The 18387-nt window shown below is 41.4% G+C and overlaps 1 protein-coding gene across 3 annotated transcripts in view; it reads right to left on the bottom strand.

The window, feature by feature from the left end:
* Nucleotides 1-18387, bottom strand: part of NUP133 (nucleoporin 133) — a 57219-nt gene that overhangs the window by 12732 nt on the left and 26100 nt on the right. For 2 of the 3 annotated variants that reach the window (XM_073793675.1, XM_019941611.3), the window contains exons 13-20: nucleotides 16404-16567; nucleotides 15043-15137; nucleotides 12212-12436; nucleotides 8908-9030; nucleotides 8234-8333; nucleotides 7415-7666; nucleotides 6640-6773; nucleotides 4147-4305 (exon numbers count right to left, since the gene is read on the bottom strand). In XM_073793675.1, the coding sequence (XP_073649776.1) occupies nucleotides 4147-4305; nucleotides 6640-6773; nucleotides 7415-7666; nucleotides 8234-8333; nucleotides 8908-9030; nucleotides 12212-12436; nucleotides 15043-15137; nucleotides 16404-16567 (1252 nt within the window). Of the gene's footprint in view, nucleotides 1-4146; nucleotides 4306-4904; nucleotides 5084-6639; nucleotides 6774-7414; nucleotides 7667-8233; nucleotides 8334-8907; nucleotides 9031-12211; nucleotides 12437-15042; nucleotides 15138-16403; nucleotides 16568-18387 lie in introns of those variants that run through there. The other variant, XR_012326683.1, reaches the window with a different exon arrangement.

Genomic DNA, 18387 nt, shown 5'->3' with positions numbered 1-18387 from the left:
GATTACACTTTCTTTTCAAGTGCACACGGAACATTCTCCAAGACAGAGCACATCTTGGGTCACAAATCAAGCCTTGGTAAATTTAAGGAAATTGAAATCATATCAAACATCTTTCCCAACCACAATGCTATGAGATTAGAAATTGATTACAGGGAAAAAAACGTAAAACACACAAACACATGGAGGCTAAACAATACATTACTAAATAACCAAGAGATTACTGCAGAAATCGAAGAGGAAATCAAGAAATACCTAGAGACAAATGACAATGAAAACACGACGACCCAAAACCTATGGGACGCAGTGAAAACAGTTCTAAGAGGGAAGTTTATAGCTATACAAGCCTACCTCAAGAAACAAGAAAAATCTCAAATGAACAATCTAACCTTACACCTAAAGGAACTAGAGAAAGAAGAAGAAAAAGAAAAGTTAGTAGAAAGAAAGAAATCATAAAGATCAGAGCAGAAACAAATGAAATAGAAACAAAGAAAACAATACCAAAGATTAATAAAACTAAAAGCTGGTTCTTTGAGAAGATAAACAAAATTGATAAACCATTTGCTAGACTCATCAAGAAAAAGAGGGAGAGGACTCAAATCAATAAAATTAGAAATGAAAAAGGAGAAGTTACAATGGACACTGCAGAAATATAAAGCATCCTAAGAGACTACTACAAGCAATGCTATGCCAATAAAAACGACAACCTGGAAGAAATGGACAAATGTTTAGAAAGGTATAAGCTTCCATTCTATTTCTTCCAGGAAGAAATAGAAAATAGGAACAGACCAATCACAAGTAATGAAATTGAAAGTATGATTAAAAATCTTCCAACAAACAAAAGTCCAGGACCAGATGGCTTCACAGGTGAATTCTATCAAACATTTAGAGATGAACTAACGCTCATCCTTCTCAAACTCTTCCCAAAAATTGCAGAGGAAGGAACACTCCCAAACTCATTCTGTAAGGCCACCATCACCCTGATACCAAAACCAGACAAAGATACTACAAAACAAGAAAATTACAGACCAATATCACTGATGAACATAGATGCAAAAATCCTCAACAAAATACTAGCAAACAGAACCCAACAACACATTAAAAGGATCATACACCATGATCAAGTGGCATTTATCCCAGGGATTCAAGGATTCTTCAATATATGCAAATCAATCAGTGTGATACACCATATTAACAAATTGAAGAATAAAGATCATCTCAGTAGATGCAGAAAAAGCTTTTGACAAAATTCAACACCGATTTATGATAAAAACTCTCCAGAAAGTGGGCATAGAAGGAACCCACCTCAACATAATAAAGGCCATATATGACAAACCCATAGCAAACATCATTCTCAATGTGAAAAACTGAAAGCATTTCCTCTAAGATTCAGGAACAAGACAAGGATGTCCACTCTCGCCACTACTATTCAACATAGTTTTGAAAGTCCTAGCCATGGCAGTCAGAGAAAAAAAGAAATAAAAGGAATACAAATTGGAAGAGAAGAAGTAAAATTGTCACTGTTTGCAGATGTCATGATACTATAAATAGAAAATCCTAAAGATGCCACCAGAAAACTACTAGAGCTCATCAATGAATTTGGTGAAGTTGCAGGATACAAAATTAACGTACAGAAATCTCCTGCATTCCTATACACTAAGTGTGAAAGATCAGAAAGAGAAATTAAGGAAACAATCCCACTGCAGCAAAAAGAATAAAACATCTAGGAATAAACCTACCTAGTGGGTAAAAGATCTATACTCAGAAAACTGTAAGACACTGATGAAAGAAATCAAAGATGACACAAACAGACGGAGAGATATACATGTTCTTGGATTGGAAGAATCAACATTGTGAAAATGACTATACTACCCAAAGCAATCTACAGATTCACTGCAATCCCTATCAAATTACTAATGGCATTTTTGACAGAACTAGAACTAAATATCTTAAAATTTGTACGGAGACACAGAAGAGCCCGAATAGCTAAAGCATTCTTGAGGGGAAAAAAAACAGAGTTGGAGGAATCAGACTCCCTGACTTCAGACTATACTACAAAGCTACAGTAATCAAGACAATATGGTACTGGCACAAAAACAGTAATATAGATTAATGGAACAGGATAGAAAGCCCAGAGATAAACCCATGCTCCTGTGGTCAACTAATCTATGACAAAGGAGGCAAGGATATACAATGGAGAAAAGACAGTCTCTTCAGTAAGTGGTGCTGGGAAAACTGGATAGCTACATGCAAAGGAATGAAATTAGAACACTCCCTAACACCATACACAAAAATAAACTCAAAATGGATTGAAGTGGCGCAGTGGTTGAGAGTCCGCCTGCCGATGCAGGAGACACGGGTTCGTGCCCCAGTCTGGGAGGATCCCACATGCCGCAGAGCGGCTAGGCCTGTGAGCCATGGCCGCTTACCCTGCACGTCCGGAGCCTGTGCTCCGCAACGGGAGAGTCCACAACAGTGAGAGGCCCGTGTACCGCAAAAAAAAAAAAAAAAAAAAAATGGATTGAAGACCTAAATGTAAGACCAGACACTATAAAAATCTTAGAGGAAAACATAGGAAGAACACTTTTTGACATATATCACAGCAAGATCTTTTTTGACCCACCTCCTACAGTCATGGAAATAAAAATAAACAAATGGGACCTAGTGAAACTTAAAAGCTTTTGCACAACAAAGGAAACTATAAACAAGACGAAAAGACAAGTGTCAGAATGGGAGAAAATATTTGCAAATGAATCAACGGACAAAGGATTAACTCCAAAATATATAAACAGCTCATGCAGCTCAATATCAAAAAAACAAACAATCTAATAAAAAAATGGGCAGAAGACCTAAATAGACATTTCTCTGAAGGAGACATACAGATGGCCAAGAGCACATGAAAAGCTGCTCAACATCGTTAACTAGAGAAATGCAAATCAAAACTACAATGAGGTATCACCTTACACCGGTTAGAATGGGCATCATCAGAAAATCTAAACAATAAATGCTGGAGAGGGTGTGGAGAAAAGGCAACCCTCTTGCACTGTTGGTGGGAATGTAAATTGATACAGCCACTATGGAGAACAGTATGGAGGTTCCTTAAAAAACTAAAAATAGAACTACTATATGACCCAGCAATCCCACTACTGCAATCCCACTACTGGGCATATACCCAGAGAAAACCATAATTCAAAAAGACACATGCACCCCATTGTTCATTGCAGCACTATTTACAATAGCCAGGTCATGGAAGCAACCTAAATGTCCATCAACAGACGAATGGAAAAAAACGATATGGTACATATATACAATGGAATATTACTCAGCCATAAAAAGGAATGAAATTAGGTCTTTTGTAGAGACGTGGATGGACCTAGATATGGTCGTACAGAGTGAAATCAGAAAGAGAAAAACAAATATCATATATTAATGCATATATGTGGAATCTAGAAAAATGGTACAGATGAACCCGTGTGCAAGGCAGAGACAGAGACACAGATGTAGAGAAGAAACGTATGGACACCAAGGGGGGAAAGTGGGGGGTAGGGAGCGGGGGGTGGGATGAACTGGGAGATTAGGATTGACGTATATACACTAACATGTATAAAATAGATAACTAGTAACAACCTGCTGTATAGCACAGGGAACTCCACTTTGCTGTGAAGTAGAAACTAACACAACGTTGTAAAACAACTATACCCCAATCCAAGAAAAAAAAGGGCTGTAACAGGAGCCTAGCCAAAAAAACCCCCCCAAATCCCAACATTTGCTCTCACGTCAATACCCTGTCAAGGACAAACTTTAATTCATGTACTCTTTTTACTGATAATTTGAACATTTTTATTACAAGAAAATACTCATTACAAAAAAAGGCCAATAACTGCTAATTATGTGTTAAAGTTTTTGTGCTTTATTTTACTGTAATAACAGTCAAATCACAATAGTCTTCATTTTTTTTTTTTACTGAGATATAACAAGTAATGGCAGTACCATCATAAATGAAAAATACTTTTATCAAATTATGTGAGAGAATAGGAGATATACATTTTTAAAAAATCCATAAGTAGTATTTAACTACAAAAAACTAAACTAGTTAAAACTAAACAAAAAATTGCCTAAATCTGCTCCATATAACTGAATCCTTCTTACCTTTTCTAATTCTTGGCTGTTAATTTCATGTAACCAGCTGAGATGTTCATGAGCTTGCAAAAAATTGGCCAACTGTCCGTGTTGAGAAATAGGCTGAGATAATAATTTGCCTCGCTTTCCTTTCTCCAGATACCAACGGAAGAGAAAGTCTGAAAAATTCTATAAAGAACAAAGCCAAGAATTCAAGAATATATAGTAATACAGTTTTTAAAACTACATTTCTGGGGCTTCCCTGGTGGCGCAGTGGTTGAGAGTCCGCCTGCCAATGCAGGGGACGCGTGTTCGTGCCCCGGTCTGGGAAGATCCCAAATGCCGCAGAGCGGCTGGGCCCGTGAGCCATGGCCGCTGAGCCTGTGCGTCCAGAGCCTGTGCTCCGCAACCGGAGAGGCCCACGTAGTGCCAAAAAAAAAAAAACAACACACATTTCTGATAATAAAGTATTAAATTTCTCCCAAAGGTCTTAGACTCCAGAATAGAAATCGAGTTTTAAACACTCATTTCCTGCATTGTAGGGTCCTCAAATCACCTCATTTAACAAATGAGGCCATTCAGATCCAGAAAGGGGATCTTGCTCAGGGTCACACAGATGTGCACTGTCCAATAATATGGCAGTCACCGGTCACATGTAGCTGCTTAAACTTAATCTAAAATGTAAACTTCAGTCCCTCAGAGACACCAGTCACATTTCAAGTACTTGAAGGCCATCTGTGGTCAGAAACTCCATTTGGGACAGCACATATGGGCAAGATCTCCATTACCACAGAAAGTTCCACTGGACGGTACTGAGACGCTATCCTTCCAGAATGAAAGATTCTCAGGGGCAGAACTGGGTGCCACGTGTCCATGTGGGCTGGCACAATAAATCAGAATCTAGAGAGGCACATCCAGTTTCCCCACAGGACGTTTGCTGGATTCTGGGGTGGTGTGAGAGGCTGGGCTGGAAAGGAAGACAAAAGTGTCCTGCAGTCTCACAGTACTTAAGAGATATTTCCACTAAAGGGGGAATTCTGCAAGGAACACACCAGCCCCATAAGACACCTGAAACCAGAAATGAATGAATTTAACGGAAGTTGCAGTCAAGCCCTGACCCACCTCTATTCTTGATGTATTGAGTGATCTGCCTCTCATCTTACCTGTCTCCCAGGGGAAAGAACAGCATTGATTTCCGTCTTTACGGTTCTTTTATACACAATGTCCAAAATACAATTTAAAAAATTGCAAGGGACTTCCCTGGTGGTCCAGTGGGTAAGACTCCATGCTCCCAATGCAGGGGGCCCAGGTTCAATCCCTGGTCGGGGAACCAGACCCCACATGCATGCCACAACTAAGAGTCCGCATGCCGCAACTAAAAAAAAAAAAAAGATCCTGCATACCGCAGCGAAGATCCCATGTGCCTCAACTAAGACCTGGCACAGCCAAAATAAAAATAAATAAATGTATATTTTTTGAATTGTAAGACATAAGAAGCAGAAAAATATGAATATGCAGGCAGCAGAAGCAGACCTAAGAGTGCTCATTGTGGAATCAGCACAAAAGGACTTAAAGTAACTAGTAAACATATTAAAGAAAATAAAAGGAACAAAGCACAAAAGGATGGAAAATATCAGCGGAGAATAAGAATCCTTAAAAGGAATAAAAATTATGATGGGCACAAAGTACTTACTTCAGCACTACTGTGAAATACGAGATAAGCCATGTCCAGCAATCAGGTACTGATCAAATAAGTTACATCCAGGCCATGAAATACCATAACAACATTAAAAATGTGGTTGTGTAATATTTAATGATATGGACAAATGTCTGTTATGTATTAAGTGAAATAAGCAGTTAATGAAACATGTTTGGTAGAGTAAAAAGACTAGAAGAATAAAACCAAATGTTAAAAAGGGTTCTCTCTGGGTGGTAGAATTATGAACGATTTTTTAATCTTTTTTGTTTATAGTGGTTTCCTGAACTTTATACAATGTTACCTTTATAGTAAGAAAAAAAATCAGTTTTTACATAAAGATCAACTGACTGAATAGACTGGCTTTAAGGAACAACTTAAATGTACCTGAATAGTGTCACAATGCGAACTTTAAAAAAAAATAGTAAGCGTAAAAAAACAACAACAGGAAGCATGTCAAAGAAGGAAAACAAGAATCTTAGGTGTACAGAAATCTGAGCTCTCTAAAAGTAGCATCCCATGCTCCCAAGATCTTCTACTCAAACTTTAGAACTCTAGCAATATCCGTATCCCTAAGTACTTTTAATTATAACTGAAAATATAAGAATAGAAATAAAAGTCTTAACATATTTTTCAGAGGTCAAAGAATCCGTCAGTAATATTTATATATAAAGAATTGTCTACCTATTTACAACGAAACATAATGTACAAATTAGTATCTGGTAATCTGCAAAAAGACTGTATCATCTTCCAAAAACCCCAAGTAAGATTTGAAATGGTAAAGTCTTCTCACAGGGTCCACAGCCTACACCCCCAGGGTTCGTTACCTGGTCAGCAAACTGTGTCATGTAGCGCTGCAGTCTGGCCTGGTTGTCAGTCTGCTCACACATTTGTACTAAGATATCAAAGTCACAGTATTTTTCTGCTAATGAAGCAGCCCATGGGTACTGGCCTAGTGTGACTATGGAAATGAGAACAGATGGAAAAAAATCCTGTTAGCGAAAACTTAATATGTAATAAAAAAAATATTCCTTGAAATTTTACCTTTATTCATATTATATACTAAAGTTAATTAATAGAAACCTTTCCAGTTACTGGCATTTAGTTTCATAATCCATATAAACTCATTAAAGATGTAAATTCAGTCCCTTGCTTCATCACTGCCCACCTAAGATGCTATCCCCTTCCTTCATGTAGCAAGACAAGCTTCTTCTCTGAATCCTGGCTGTGACCGTCTCGTGTTCTCCTCTGAAGAGCCGTACCACCTCTCCACACCGTGGAATGACCCTTGTCTGCTCTACCCTGCAGTCTAGCTGTTCCTGTGAAGGTCTGAGATGGTAAGCAGTCTCCACATGCTGTTAATTTATTTATTTTTAAATCATCTTTAACACCATCTAGGACACTTGTTACCTGGTAAGTAATGACAACGAGGCTGAATAAACGAACACAGAAAACTGTACACAGGAAAGCTCTGCTTTAAGCTCTGAGCTACAGCTGGGTTAACGACATTACACTGCATAACACATTGCGTGAATGATTTGGCTCCTACATCTGTTCTGCAGACTCAAGACCCACAGCCCTCACTAAATATCAGGCACTTACGAAGCGGAGATAAGAGGTCTGATCTTTTCTGCAGGTATTCCATTTCCAGATTGTTGTATCTTTCTTGATCACTGGATCTGTCCACAGACTTGAGCTGAGAAACATAACCATCCAGGAAGCAATCAATCAGTGCTACCAGCTGCTCTGTCAGAATGTTTCGGAGGTTGCTATCCGCCTGAGGATAAACCATTTTCAGGACAATCCCATGCTGGCGCACTATTGCCGTTCGGATGCCGGCAGGACCACTCGTTGCTGTAAAATCACACAAAATAATATGACAAGTAAGGATTCTATAATGGCTACGGGAAAGACCAACTGCCTAAAAATTATATCCCGTCAGCCTTGATGGATGGAAAAAGAAATCCAATAGGAGGTCAGCTGATACTTTTCTATGTCCTGCTCAAACCCATCTTCTCTATGAGGATGGCCTCAGCAGAGCCAGGTAAACATGATTCTTCTGCCTTCTAAATTCCTTTAATGCTACTCCACTTATTTCCTTGTATTAAAACAACAAAAATTACAGTCAGTACATCCAGGGCCTGCTGCTATGAATAACTACACGTACTAAAACCTAGTAGATGCCTGAGTACCAGTTTAAAAAAATGAGTTACAAAGAGATCTACAAATTATTCCAAGGCAACAAAGTGATTTTCGTAAGAACTACTCATCTTGGGGATGGCACTTATGTTATTTTTCATTTCACTCACAAACTTGCACTAGGAGAACAACATGGCTTCTGAAAATAACAGACCATTAGAAATATGTTTTGATCAACTGCTAATGAATCAGTGTATTTGGGCTCAGTGCTTGCAATCTCACCTGTCCACGGAATATACTCAGGTTCTTTTTCTACTGGCTCTTCTCTTCTATACAAGGAGTTTCTATTTTGTCGATAATGACTAGCAGCTTGCAGCATGTCCTGGAATATGAAATGTGTTATCACATGCAGGAAGCAAGGGATCCCAGGATCTCTAAGATAATCTGAAACATCAAGTCTATTATTACAAAAAATTACTCGGCAGAGACCTGTTGGACTACTTTTTGATTCTTTCTGCATTTGAAATTTGTTTTACTCTAGAGTTTAACTTCAGTTTTAGAGAACTATGGTAACCGAACTAGGAAGACCATTACTATAAAGTCCATGAGCTAAAATTAAATGAAACATTTTAATCAATAATATAAGTAGTGTGCTTTTGTGTAATTAAAAAGCATACAGTTACAGTAACATTAATACCTTTGCAATGATATACATGTCTTCTCCAAATAAAAGGTTTATTCTACCAAATAGAAACTTTTAACATGCACAAGGCAAACACTCAGATGTGTATTAACTGACTGATAAAATGACTGAGGTTTTCCTAACTTTTTGGAATGAACGAATGGCTAAACCATTATGGATCGCTGGTGATGCGAAGTAGGAACATGGAGACCACTTCCTCCCCCATCCACAGCCTGGGCTTTGAGTTGCTGGTATCTTCAGCATGTGTGCGTACCTTGAGAATACTGTTCACACTGATCGCCACCTCCGCCCATTCAACTGGCTCCAAGGCCGTGTCCTTCAAGACTTGCTCCTCGTGCTCCAGTAAGCACTCCCAGACGCTATCTACCTGGGACACCTGAGGAAGGACAGAGACGGTACCTACTAGGAACAGAGACCATGCCGATGGGCCACGCTTACAGCTGCCTGGAATCGACTCAGCAGGCTTTCCTCACTAAGTCACACCCTCTGCTCAGTAGTCAAAGGGACAGTCAGTGATGAAAACAAATTTAAAAGCCAAGAAAAGTTAGAATCTCCTAACTTTTAAAAGGTGGAGAGCCCAAATAACTTGAGTCTGATAAATAAGCAAATTCTGGATTGGTAGCCGGTAGGTTTTGTATTTAAATATCAAGTAACTGAAATATTTGTTTATTATAGCTATGAGGGCTCAATGCCACCTTTAAATAGTACTAGGCTACAAATGATGTCACATAACAATGCGAGACCCCAAAGTAATGAATTAAACAAATGAACTAATGGATTAAAATAGTTATCCAACCAATGAACTTGCTAATTTCTTTCTTTGAAGAATTTCTTTTCTTTAGACAAAATAGAAATGTTTGTAGAACAGCAGTAGCTACATAGAAACTAACTAAATACATAACTTGTAACTGTTCTATTTTTTGTCATTAATTAACACATGAAGGTCACTGTGCAAAAATGTTAAGCACTGAAACACTTGTTTCCAGTTTCAGCCCCCAGTTAAGCTTTTCCCCCTTTATTTATCAAGTGGATATTTACTTGGCATTTAGAGTTTGCATAGCATTGGGCGCTCAGAGATAAGAAGAAATGGAAATTAGATTTGCTGCCCTCAAGGAACTTACAAACTAGTTGAAGGAACGATTCATAAACACATGCACAATGGAGCCCAAACAAAATCACTCTTCTTCTTTTAGTATTTCTGATGTCAGTCAAAGGCATCCTAACAGCCCTAGCAAGAAACCTCTGGCACGTTGAATTTGTAAGAATTTTTTACACTGTAAATGTGAAAAAGATAATGAAAGCATGTGATATAAAAGGCATGAAATAACATAAAAGCAAATAAAATCCCAAGACACTTGCTAGACAGCCTTACCACGTGAGTTACATGTTCAGTGGTTTCAAACATTGCTCATAAGCTGTACCAACACTGTTGAGGGCCTGTTCTGAAGCAGTTAACTCGCTTTATAGAGACCCAGGCGGTGCGGGGGCTCCTTCCAGACTGGCTACAGGTGGAGGGTCAACCCTCAAGCAGAGTCTGTATTATTTTACCTTCTATCCAGGGCTATGAGATCACATCTCCCCTACACAGCCCACCAATCAGAGCCTGACTTGGGTTATCCAGCTCTTCTCTTAAAATGCATACTTGTTTGGAATGTAATTTACCACTCCCAAGTGGATGGACAGGTAAAAAGAAAAAAAAAAATCGATACATATTTTTTCACTAAACACATGCATACCTCTTCAGCTCTCTCTTTTTATTATGGTTATGCCATGTGGGAGGACCTTTAGAACTTCACCCAAAGGAAACTTAAGACCAGTAAACGTAAAGAGAAATTAAGATAAATGGTGATGTAAACAGTCTTAAACATTACTATCTTCCATATGGAGCATTCTTTTGAGGAACCAATCACATTTTTAGTTTTTTTTTTCCTATCACATTCCTACGGTGCTACTCATGAATTATGTATTCATCCAACTGATAATTTCCAGATCCTATTTCTTTTCCAGTTAATTGGAAAAATGTACTTATACATAATTAACTAGTATGCTTTGCACTTTGATCCAAAAGCAGAAAAAGCAACCAGGTTCTTGCTCAACTCAATTTGTCATTAATAATTAAATAAGAAAAACAAAAACTTTATCTTGTAAAATTATGTATGAATAAAGACAAAAAAGGACACAAAAATGACAACAGTTTGGTTAGATCATGAAATTTGAGGTGAACTTTCTTTTTTTTCATTCAGATTTCAGGTATACTTGATTAAAAAACAAAATAAAACAGAAAAGTGCTTTGCCTTACATTCCCTAGAAAAAGTCCAAATGTATAAAAATGAGGCCTTCAAACTAAACACATTTAAGGAGTCAACAGAACTGAACATAGTTCAGTGTCTTATTTTTGGTTGCAGTACATCAAATATTCAGAGTAGAAGAGACCCTTGGCACAGGCTGTTAGATGCTAGATGACAGCCGGACTGCACGAGGAAGGAGATAAAATTAGAGGCACCAAACAGAAAAACTTCCCAAATGCAAAAAACAATTCCAAATTCCACAGAGCTGGGGGAAGAGCTAGCAGTTTCTAAACTCAGATAACGCCACAAAGGGAGAAGGAACAGCCCTAGTGAAGGACTACTCCTGAAGCAACTGACTAGCACACCCAAAACAGCCTGCTGAATGGTGGCTCAGAGCCAGGATCTGTGGTCTCAGCTGAGTCAACCGGCCCCTGGGTCTTGGCGTCAACACCTGTAAAGGGAGACGGGAAAGTCAGCCCTGCCTTTCATGAGGTTGTGAGGTGTCACTCAGGTACCAGAGCTGTGTGCTCTAACCAGTGCCCAGCTGCCACCAGCTGGCCAGCACCTTCATCTTTTCTCCCTGCCAAGTTTACAGCAGGTTTTTCTTTTCCTCTGAAAATAAATCTGACTTTAAAAGTGAGGTGTAGAGCAGGATCCCAGCAGGCAGCTGAGGAGAGTTTAGTGAAGGGACTGTTTACAAAGATGTGAGCAGGAGTCAGGGGGCCAAGGCAGGATGGTGCAGCCCCGGGCTAGCAAGATGGGGAGCCACAATTAGGTCCAGGCCTGAAGGGGAACTGGGACAGAGCAGTCGCTGGAGGGGCGGAGAGGGCGGCCTGAGAGGAGCCTGGTCTGACAGCAGGCACAGCAAACAGGTGGAAGCAGCAAGGAAGGAAGCTGGGGACGACAGCTCCAAGCTCTGACCTGATGGTGCTGCACCTTCATCAAAACAACAGAAGCCGGGGGACAGGGGAGCCCACCATGGAGATGAGATGCCCTCTGGGGCAGAGTCAAGACGTGGTGTGGAGAAACACAAGGAAAACATCCAGACGTGATAGGGAAGACTTTGTAGTCATCTCTACAAGCCCTAACTTACAGGGAAAGCGATAAATGAGTGATACTTCTGAGGGATAATTTACCCAGAAAACATGGAGTCCAATTTAAAACTTCAATGACATCTTTTGTTCTCAATCCTTTCCTCACCGGGGGCCCGTTCTGTAAATGGCACAGCGCTCCAGAGCCGCACTAAGGGGAGGACGGGTCTCGTCTCACCTCTCTGAAGAAGACGTCTGCGGGAGTCAGGTTGCACGGGATGTCGCAGTCCCTCTTGTTTAAGGCCATCAGTATCGCTGTGTTGACAAGGTCGGAAAGCCTCGAGTGGTGGTTCTTGAGGACGATGGCGGCGGCCAGCTTCTCAGCGTGTTCACAGAGCAGCAGCCGTGTGGCCATCGGCAGCCCTCTCACTGGAAAAGTGCCGAGACGTCCAAACAAGCCGACCTTGAGGCAAGACGAACACATATTCTTAGAAAGCATTCACAGTAACATACAGGAGAACGCAGTCACATTTCCACCAGCAGCTCACTGGGTACAGAGATGCTGGCCCCATCCTCCCCCAGAAAGACCTCCGTCTATTGGTCTTTGGGGCTGTTCCTAACACACTCTCTCTCTCTCTCTCTCTCTCTCTCTCTCTCTCTCTCTCTCTCTCCAGCCAGGGCCATTTACACCTGTAAGAAAGTACAGACATTCCTGTTCTAAGATTAGGGTCAACTACTGTTGTCTCTACCTACCTTATTCCTCAAATGATTGTTTATGGTTATCAAAATCATAAAATTGTTCTTTTCTAGCTACATTGATCAACTCCCCTAGACTCCAGACCTTCAGAACTAGAAACTCAGCAGCCTCCACCTTCCAGAACCCTAAAGCCATGGGGAGGGTTGGGGGGGAGGGTGTCTCTGACCCTTTGCATCAGCTGCCTCTGATTTGCTTGATGCCCATTTCTGGCTTGAGGAGGAGAGTTTTATATTCAGAATTATTTTCTTAGATACAAGTATCCAGTTGTACATTTTTCCTGATTATTAATGTAAATCTTTCAATGAAATGAGCTCTAAATATTAAAGGAAATATAAAGGCACAGGCAGACTGGGATTTTTAGATCTGGCTAGACATTCCCTTGCAACGGATGCTACTGCCAACAGCTGTGTGACTCCATGAGGGTCTGAGGCCCAGGGAGGCTGTACCAGGAGATACCACAACGGCTCCAGCCCCATGGCTCCCCCCCTTCGCCCCCCGCCGATAACTTAGCATCCCCGCAGTGTGGCATGTGAGGGCCACGGACTCCTCCCACCCCAGCCTTCTGCACACCCTTCTGCAAAGTGACCTTGCCACTCCTCCCATCAAGAGGCACAATCAAGTTCCCAATCCCTTTTATCTGGCCTGGCCTTGTGACTTGCTTTGACCAACGTCGCTTTGGTGGAAGTGATAATATGTGACGTCTGAAGCCTACAGCTTCTAAGTTCATCCCCTTGAAGCGCCACCTGGAGACCACAGGAGGCCAGTCCAGCCTAGAGGAGGATAAGACTAAGTGGGGGGAGAACCAAGAGGCCCCAGCGGACGGTGTCACCGACTGCCAGTCTGACAAGAGATGCCTGGGGACCTGCCAGCTCAGCCCACCCCAAATGCAGTTCAAGGAGAGGGCCCAGGGGAAATCAGCAAATAACCGCCCCTGCTAACCCACAGTTGTTTTAACCCACCACATCCGGGGGTATTTGTTATGTATTAAGAGTTAACTGATAACACCTGACAATTACATCAGAAGAAAACATGTTTTTTCCCCATTGATCTGCAGCCCACCTAAAACACTAAGAAAAGACTCAATGAACAAATAAAGTTCTCTTGCCCAGACAGTAAGAGCAGACTGGAGCCAGACTGTGCATTAAAACTGAAGCAGAGGGCTTCCCTGGTGGCGCAGTGGTTGAGAGTCCGCCTGCCGATGCAGGGGACGCGGGTTCGTGCCCTGGTCCGGGAAGATCCCACGTGCCGCGGAGCGGCTGGGCCCGTGAGCTATGGCTGCTGAGCCTGCGCTTCCGGAACCTGTGCTCCGCAACGGGAGAGGCCACAACAGTGAGAGGTCCGCGTACCACAAAAAAAAAAAAAAAAAAAAAAAAAAACTGAAGCAGAGTGAGGTATTAGAAACAACCAAGGTATTTCTGGAATCCTCTAGAACCACACTGTCCAATAAGATAGCCACTATCCAGCAAAGTGGTGACTTTAAGTTAATTAAATTTAAATTTAGAAAACTTCAGTTCCTCAGCTGCAGCAGCAATTTCAAGTGTTCAGCAGCCACACAGGACTGAGGCTGCCACGCTGGGCGGCACAGCCACAGGGCAGTCCCATCACCACAGAAGGTTCTATTAGGTGGCACTGACTTCAGTCTCTTTAACAGGGAGGCATACTGATTCTGGGAAAAAGTGTGCAAAAATGGATTTAAATTAATTCTTTTGGATTATGCCTGGGAGCCACAACTGATCAACAAGGTAAGGATGGGTGATTTTGTGTAACAACTCTGGCTAGCAGCAAAAACATTTTCTATTATTAGGCTCAATATAAATGGGAATTCCCTTACCCCTTAAAAAAAAGAATACTTTATATGAGTATTTGATGCTAATGGCACCTCGAAATTAAACATCCACATAGAAAAACCTGTCACCACCTTCAGATTCTTCACTGTCTTTCTAGTAATACAAAATCAACTCGGGAAAACCTAAGTTTTATATAAAAGCACACAGGAAATCCGAATGAAAAGCAGGGTATCATAGGATGTAACAAGAAAAGCTGAAATAACATTTCTGCTGAAATACACTATTTTTCTTCTTTTTATCCTATTTTCAATGCAGCTTTGCTTCTTGTAGTAACAGGCCTCCACACAGCCCTGGAATTATTTACTTAAGTCAGCAAAGAAAATGGGCAACACTAGTCATGTCCCACCCAATGAAACACCTCAGAATTAGTGAGAAAGGGTCTCCCACTGTCCTGGAGAGAGCCACAAAGGGCACAGTAAAGCCAGGTGTCTGGCCATCCCTGTTCACAGCGACTGGGATGCCTACTTGGTGAATGAAGTCCATAAGGAAAGAATGGGCTTTCATCTTGTCTTCGAGTTGGTGGAGAATAATCAAAGATGTATTGCTGAACCCAGGTGCTTCTGGTGAAACACAATAACAAGACAGAAACATAATACACTGGCTTGACAGAAAGTACTGCTATTAAAAGTTAAGAAAAATCTATACAAAAGGAAAGTACTAACCTTTCAATGCAATTATTAATTACATTATCCAAGAGGTTAAAAATTTAGATGAAACTTTTGGGGGTTTGATACAATTCATACCGTATTTATTCAAAACACAAATATGTTATTATTAGTTTAATCACTTGTATCATTCTAAGCTTGACAGCTCAAAACAGTCAAAGAAAGAAGGTGAGCACTGATGTTTTCTTCCTAAGACTCTAATGAGAATTACTTGCTAGGCAGGAAATTAGGGATTGAAAGGATGTTTGTGACAGTTGCATGGTCCTTGGGGACCCCTGAGTGCCCCGATGCTGCGTGGAGGGTAAGAGGGACAGTCACCCAGGCCGAACAGGAGGACACATGCCCACTTCTACAGGCTGAGATCTGACCACTGCTGCTCTTAGAGAAGCACATAATTTCCATTAGCCAAATTCAGTAGTTATGCTAAAATTATCATTTAATTTGGGGCAAATGTCAAATGCCTACCTATGCCACCAATTTCCTTTTAGAAATAAAATGCTGAGAATGCTAAGTAGGGCTGATTAATCTGTTCAGACAGAACATGTAGGATTTGCTCCAATGTTTCCTCTATTTCTATTCTACTATGTACACCTGTTCTGAGCCCTTTATGTATGTATGCCTGTATGTATGTAAAATAGATGAGGTCTTTTTTTCTTTTTTTCTTATTTTGGCCATGACGCACAGCTTGCGGGATCTCTGTTCCCCGACCAGGGACTAAACCCGGGCCATGGCAGTGAAAGCTCCGAATCCTAACCACTAAGACCATCCAGGAGCTCCCTGTTCTGAGCCCTTTTAAAAATCTACTATGGGCTTCCCTGGTGGTGCAGTGGTTGAGAGTCCACCTGCTGATGCAGGGGACATGGGTTCGTGTCCCGGTCTGGGAAGATCCCACATGCCGCGGAGCGGCTGGGCCCGTGAGCCATGGCCGCTGAGCCTGCGCGTCCGGAGCCTGTGCTCCGCAACAGGTGAGGCCATAACAGTGAGAGTAGATTTTTTTTTACAGTAGTAAAAAAAAATCTACTATAAGGAAAGTTACAACTTTTATAAAATACTGAATTAATATTAAATTGTTTCAGAAAATAAAAAGTATGCACTGAGAAACGCTTGAACAAAAGAACCAGAATGTTCTTCTCCATAACATTAAAATTAGGACGCTCTTACCCTCGGGGACAGACTCAGCCCACCGCGGATCAGAAGCAGGGTAGTCGTCCACCAGGTCCACGCTGATTTGGGTAACAGCTCTGTCTAGTTCACAATTGGAATCCGAATCAGAGTGAGAGGAAAACAGCTCATCAACTATCATTTGAGCATGACCTAAATCTTTTCTGAAATAAAATCAGAAAACAAAAGTAAAAGTATTAGGAGATATGGGGATATATGTATATGTATAGCTGATTCACTTTGTTACAAAGCAGAAACTAACACACCATTGTAAAGCAATTATACCCCAATAAAAATTAAAAAAAAAAGTAAAAGTATTAAACTCATCATGAAAAAGTTAATTGTGAAATTAAAAGTCCCATATGTTAGCCCAAAGTTTATTACTTCTAATAACATTTATTTAAAAGGGAGACAATTATGCATTCATTAATTCAACAAATATGTGTTGAACACTGATAATATGCAGGCTCTGGAGACAGAACAATAAACAAAACATCAGAACACAGTCCTAAGACTTCACAAAGTATACAGTGGCATGAGGAGTCAGATAATTAAAGAAGCAGTTACACACACACACTAGACAGGGAAAGAACAGAGGCCACATAGCACACAGAGGGAAAAACAAATCCCCCGACGGGTAGGGAACACTTCCTGGAGTAAGAGGTTTAGGGGGGTGGGGGTGAGTGTGGGAGGGGCACACAGCGGCAGAGAGAGCACAAGGCACACCTCTAAGAAGTACGCCTGCATCCCAGCAGAGAACGGAAGCCCTGGGGGAGAGAAGATCACCCAGTGAGGCGAGAGGGAAGAAGGGTCCAAGGCAGACCTCTTAGAAACAAAGGACAGAGCACAGAAGGTCTCGTAAAGCACGTGACAGAGTTTGAGCTTAGAAGGAAATGTCGCGATCTGTTCTATTTTTAAAAGATCATTCTAACTACGCTATGGAGATGAGGGATCAGACAGAAGGGAGAAAGATCCAGTGAGGAAGTTACTGCAGAAATCTATCCAGGCAAGAGAGGACTGGAGTTTCCATCAGCAGCAGCTGCAGCAGTGAAGGAGACAGGCAGACAGCTTTGAGAAAGAGACACAGGAGGGAAATTCTGGTCATCGGCTGGGTCTGATGCGTAAGGATGACTGAACAACTGACTGTGGCTGCTAGGACCTGCCACTGGAACAGGGGCTAGGAAAGAAAGAATAAGCTCTGGAGAAGACAAGCACAGTTTCACATGTGTTACAACTAGGTTCCTGTGGAACACACAACTGCTTCTGAACATTCTTCATTTGTATGTAATGGCCCAGAGCAAGGTAGGGCTGTGCTTCTTCAGCAAATGAAGCCAAGGAAGGAGGAAAGATGGCACAGGGAGTAGAAAGAGAAAAATATGGAAGACGATAACAACTGGAGGCGACGTCTCAGGCAGTTTAGCTGTAAACAGGAACAAACAGAAGAGGTGCTAGCTCAAAGGGGGACAACAAATCAAAGACTGGTCTTTTTTAAAAATGGCAGATTACATATGATTAACAGCTGATGAGAAGAGACCAGCACAAGGTCAAAGATGTAGAAGGGGAGTAACTGAGAGAGTACAGTCTCAAGGGAAACAGGACACAATGGCACTCAGAACAGAGAGACTGGCCTTAGGAAGAAGAACACCTCTTCCTACTCCCCAGGGAGGGAAAGGGAAGAGGAGCCGGGATGCAGGTAAGTTTGTGGGCGCTAAGTACAGGGAGTTGTCCTCTGATGGCTTCTACTATCTCTGTGCAACAGGAGCCTGAGTCAGCTGCTTGGGGGGGAAAGGGGCAGAGAAATGGGAAGGTAGGGAGGCGAGGAAAGGGTTGAAATGGTCTCTGCAGAAGAGGAGACAGAGCTGATCAGAGAAACACAGAAAAACTGCCGCCAAGTGTTAAAGGCAAGGTTGAAGCCAGAAACCTAGTTATGCTAGAGGTCATGGGAATACAAAGTGGACCATAGCATGATCACTCAATAATGAAC

This window comes from Tursiops truncatus, chromosome 16 (genome assembly GCF_011762595.2).
Source record: "Tursiops truncatus isolate mTurTru1 chromosome 16, mTurTru1.mat.Y, whole genome shotgun sequence".
Classification (NCBI taxonomy): Eukaryota; Metazoa; Chordata; class Mammalia; order Artiodactyla; family Delphinidae; genus Tursiops; species Tursiops truncatus.
The sequence above is the reverse complement of the archived record's forward strand: the minus strand, read 5'-3'. Positions and strand labels throughout refer to the sequence as shown.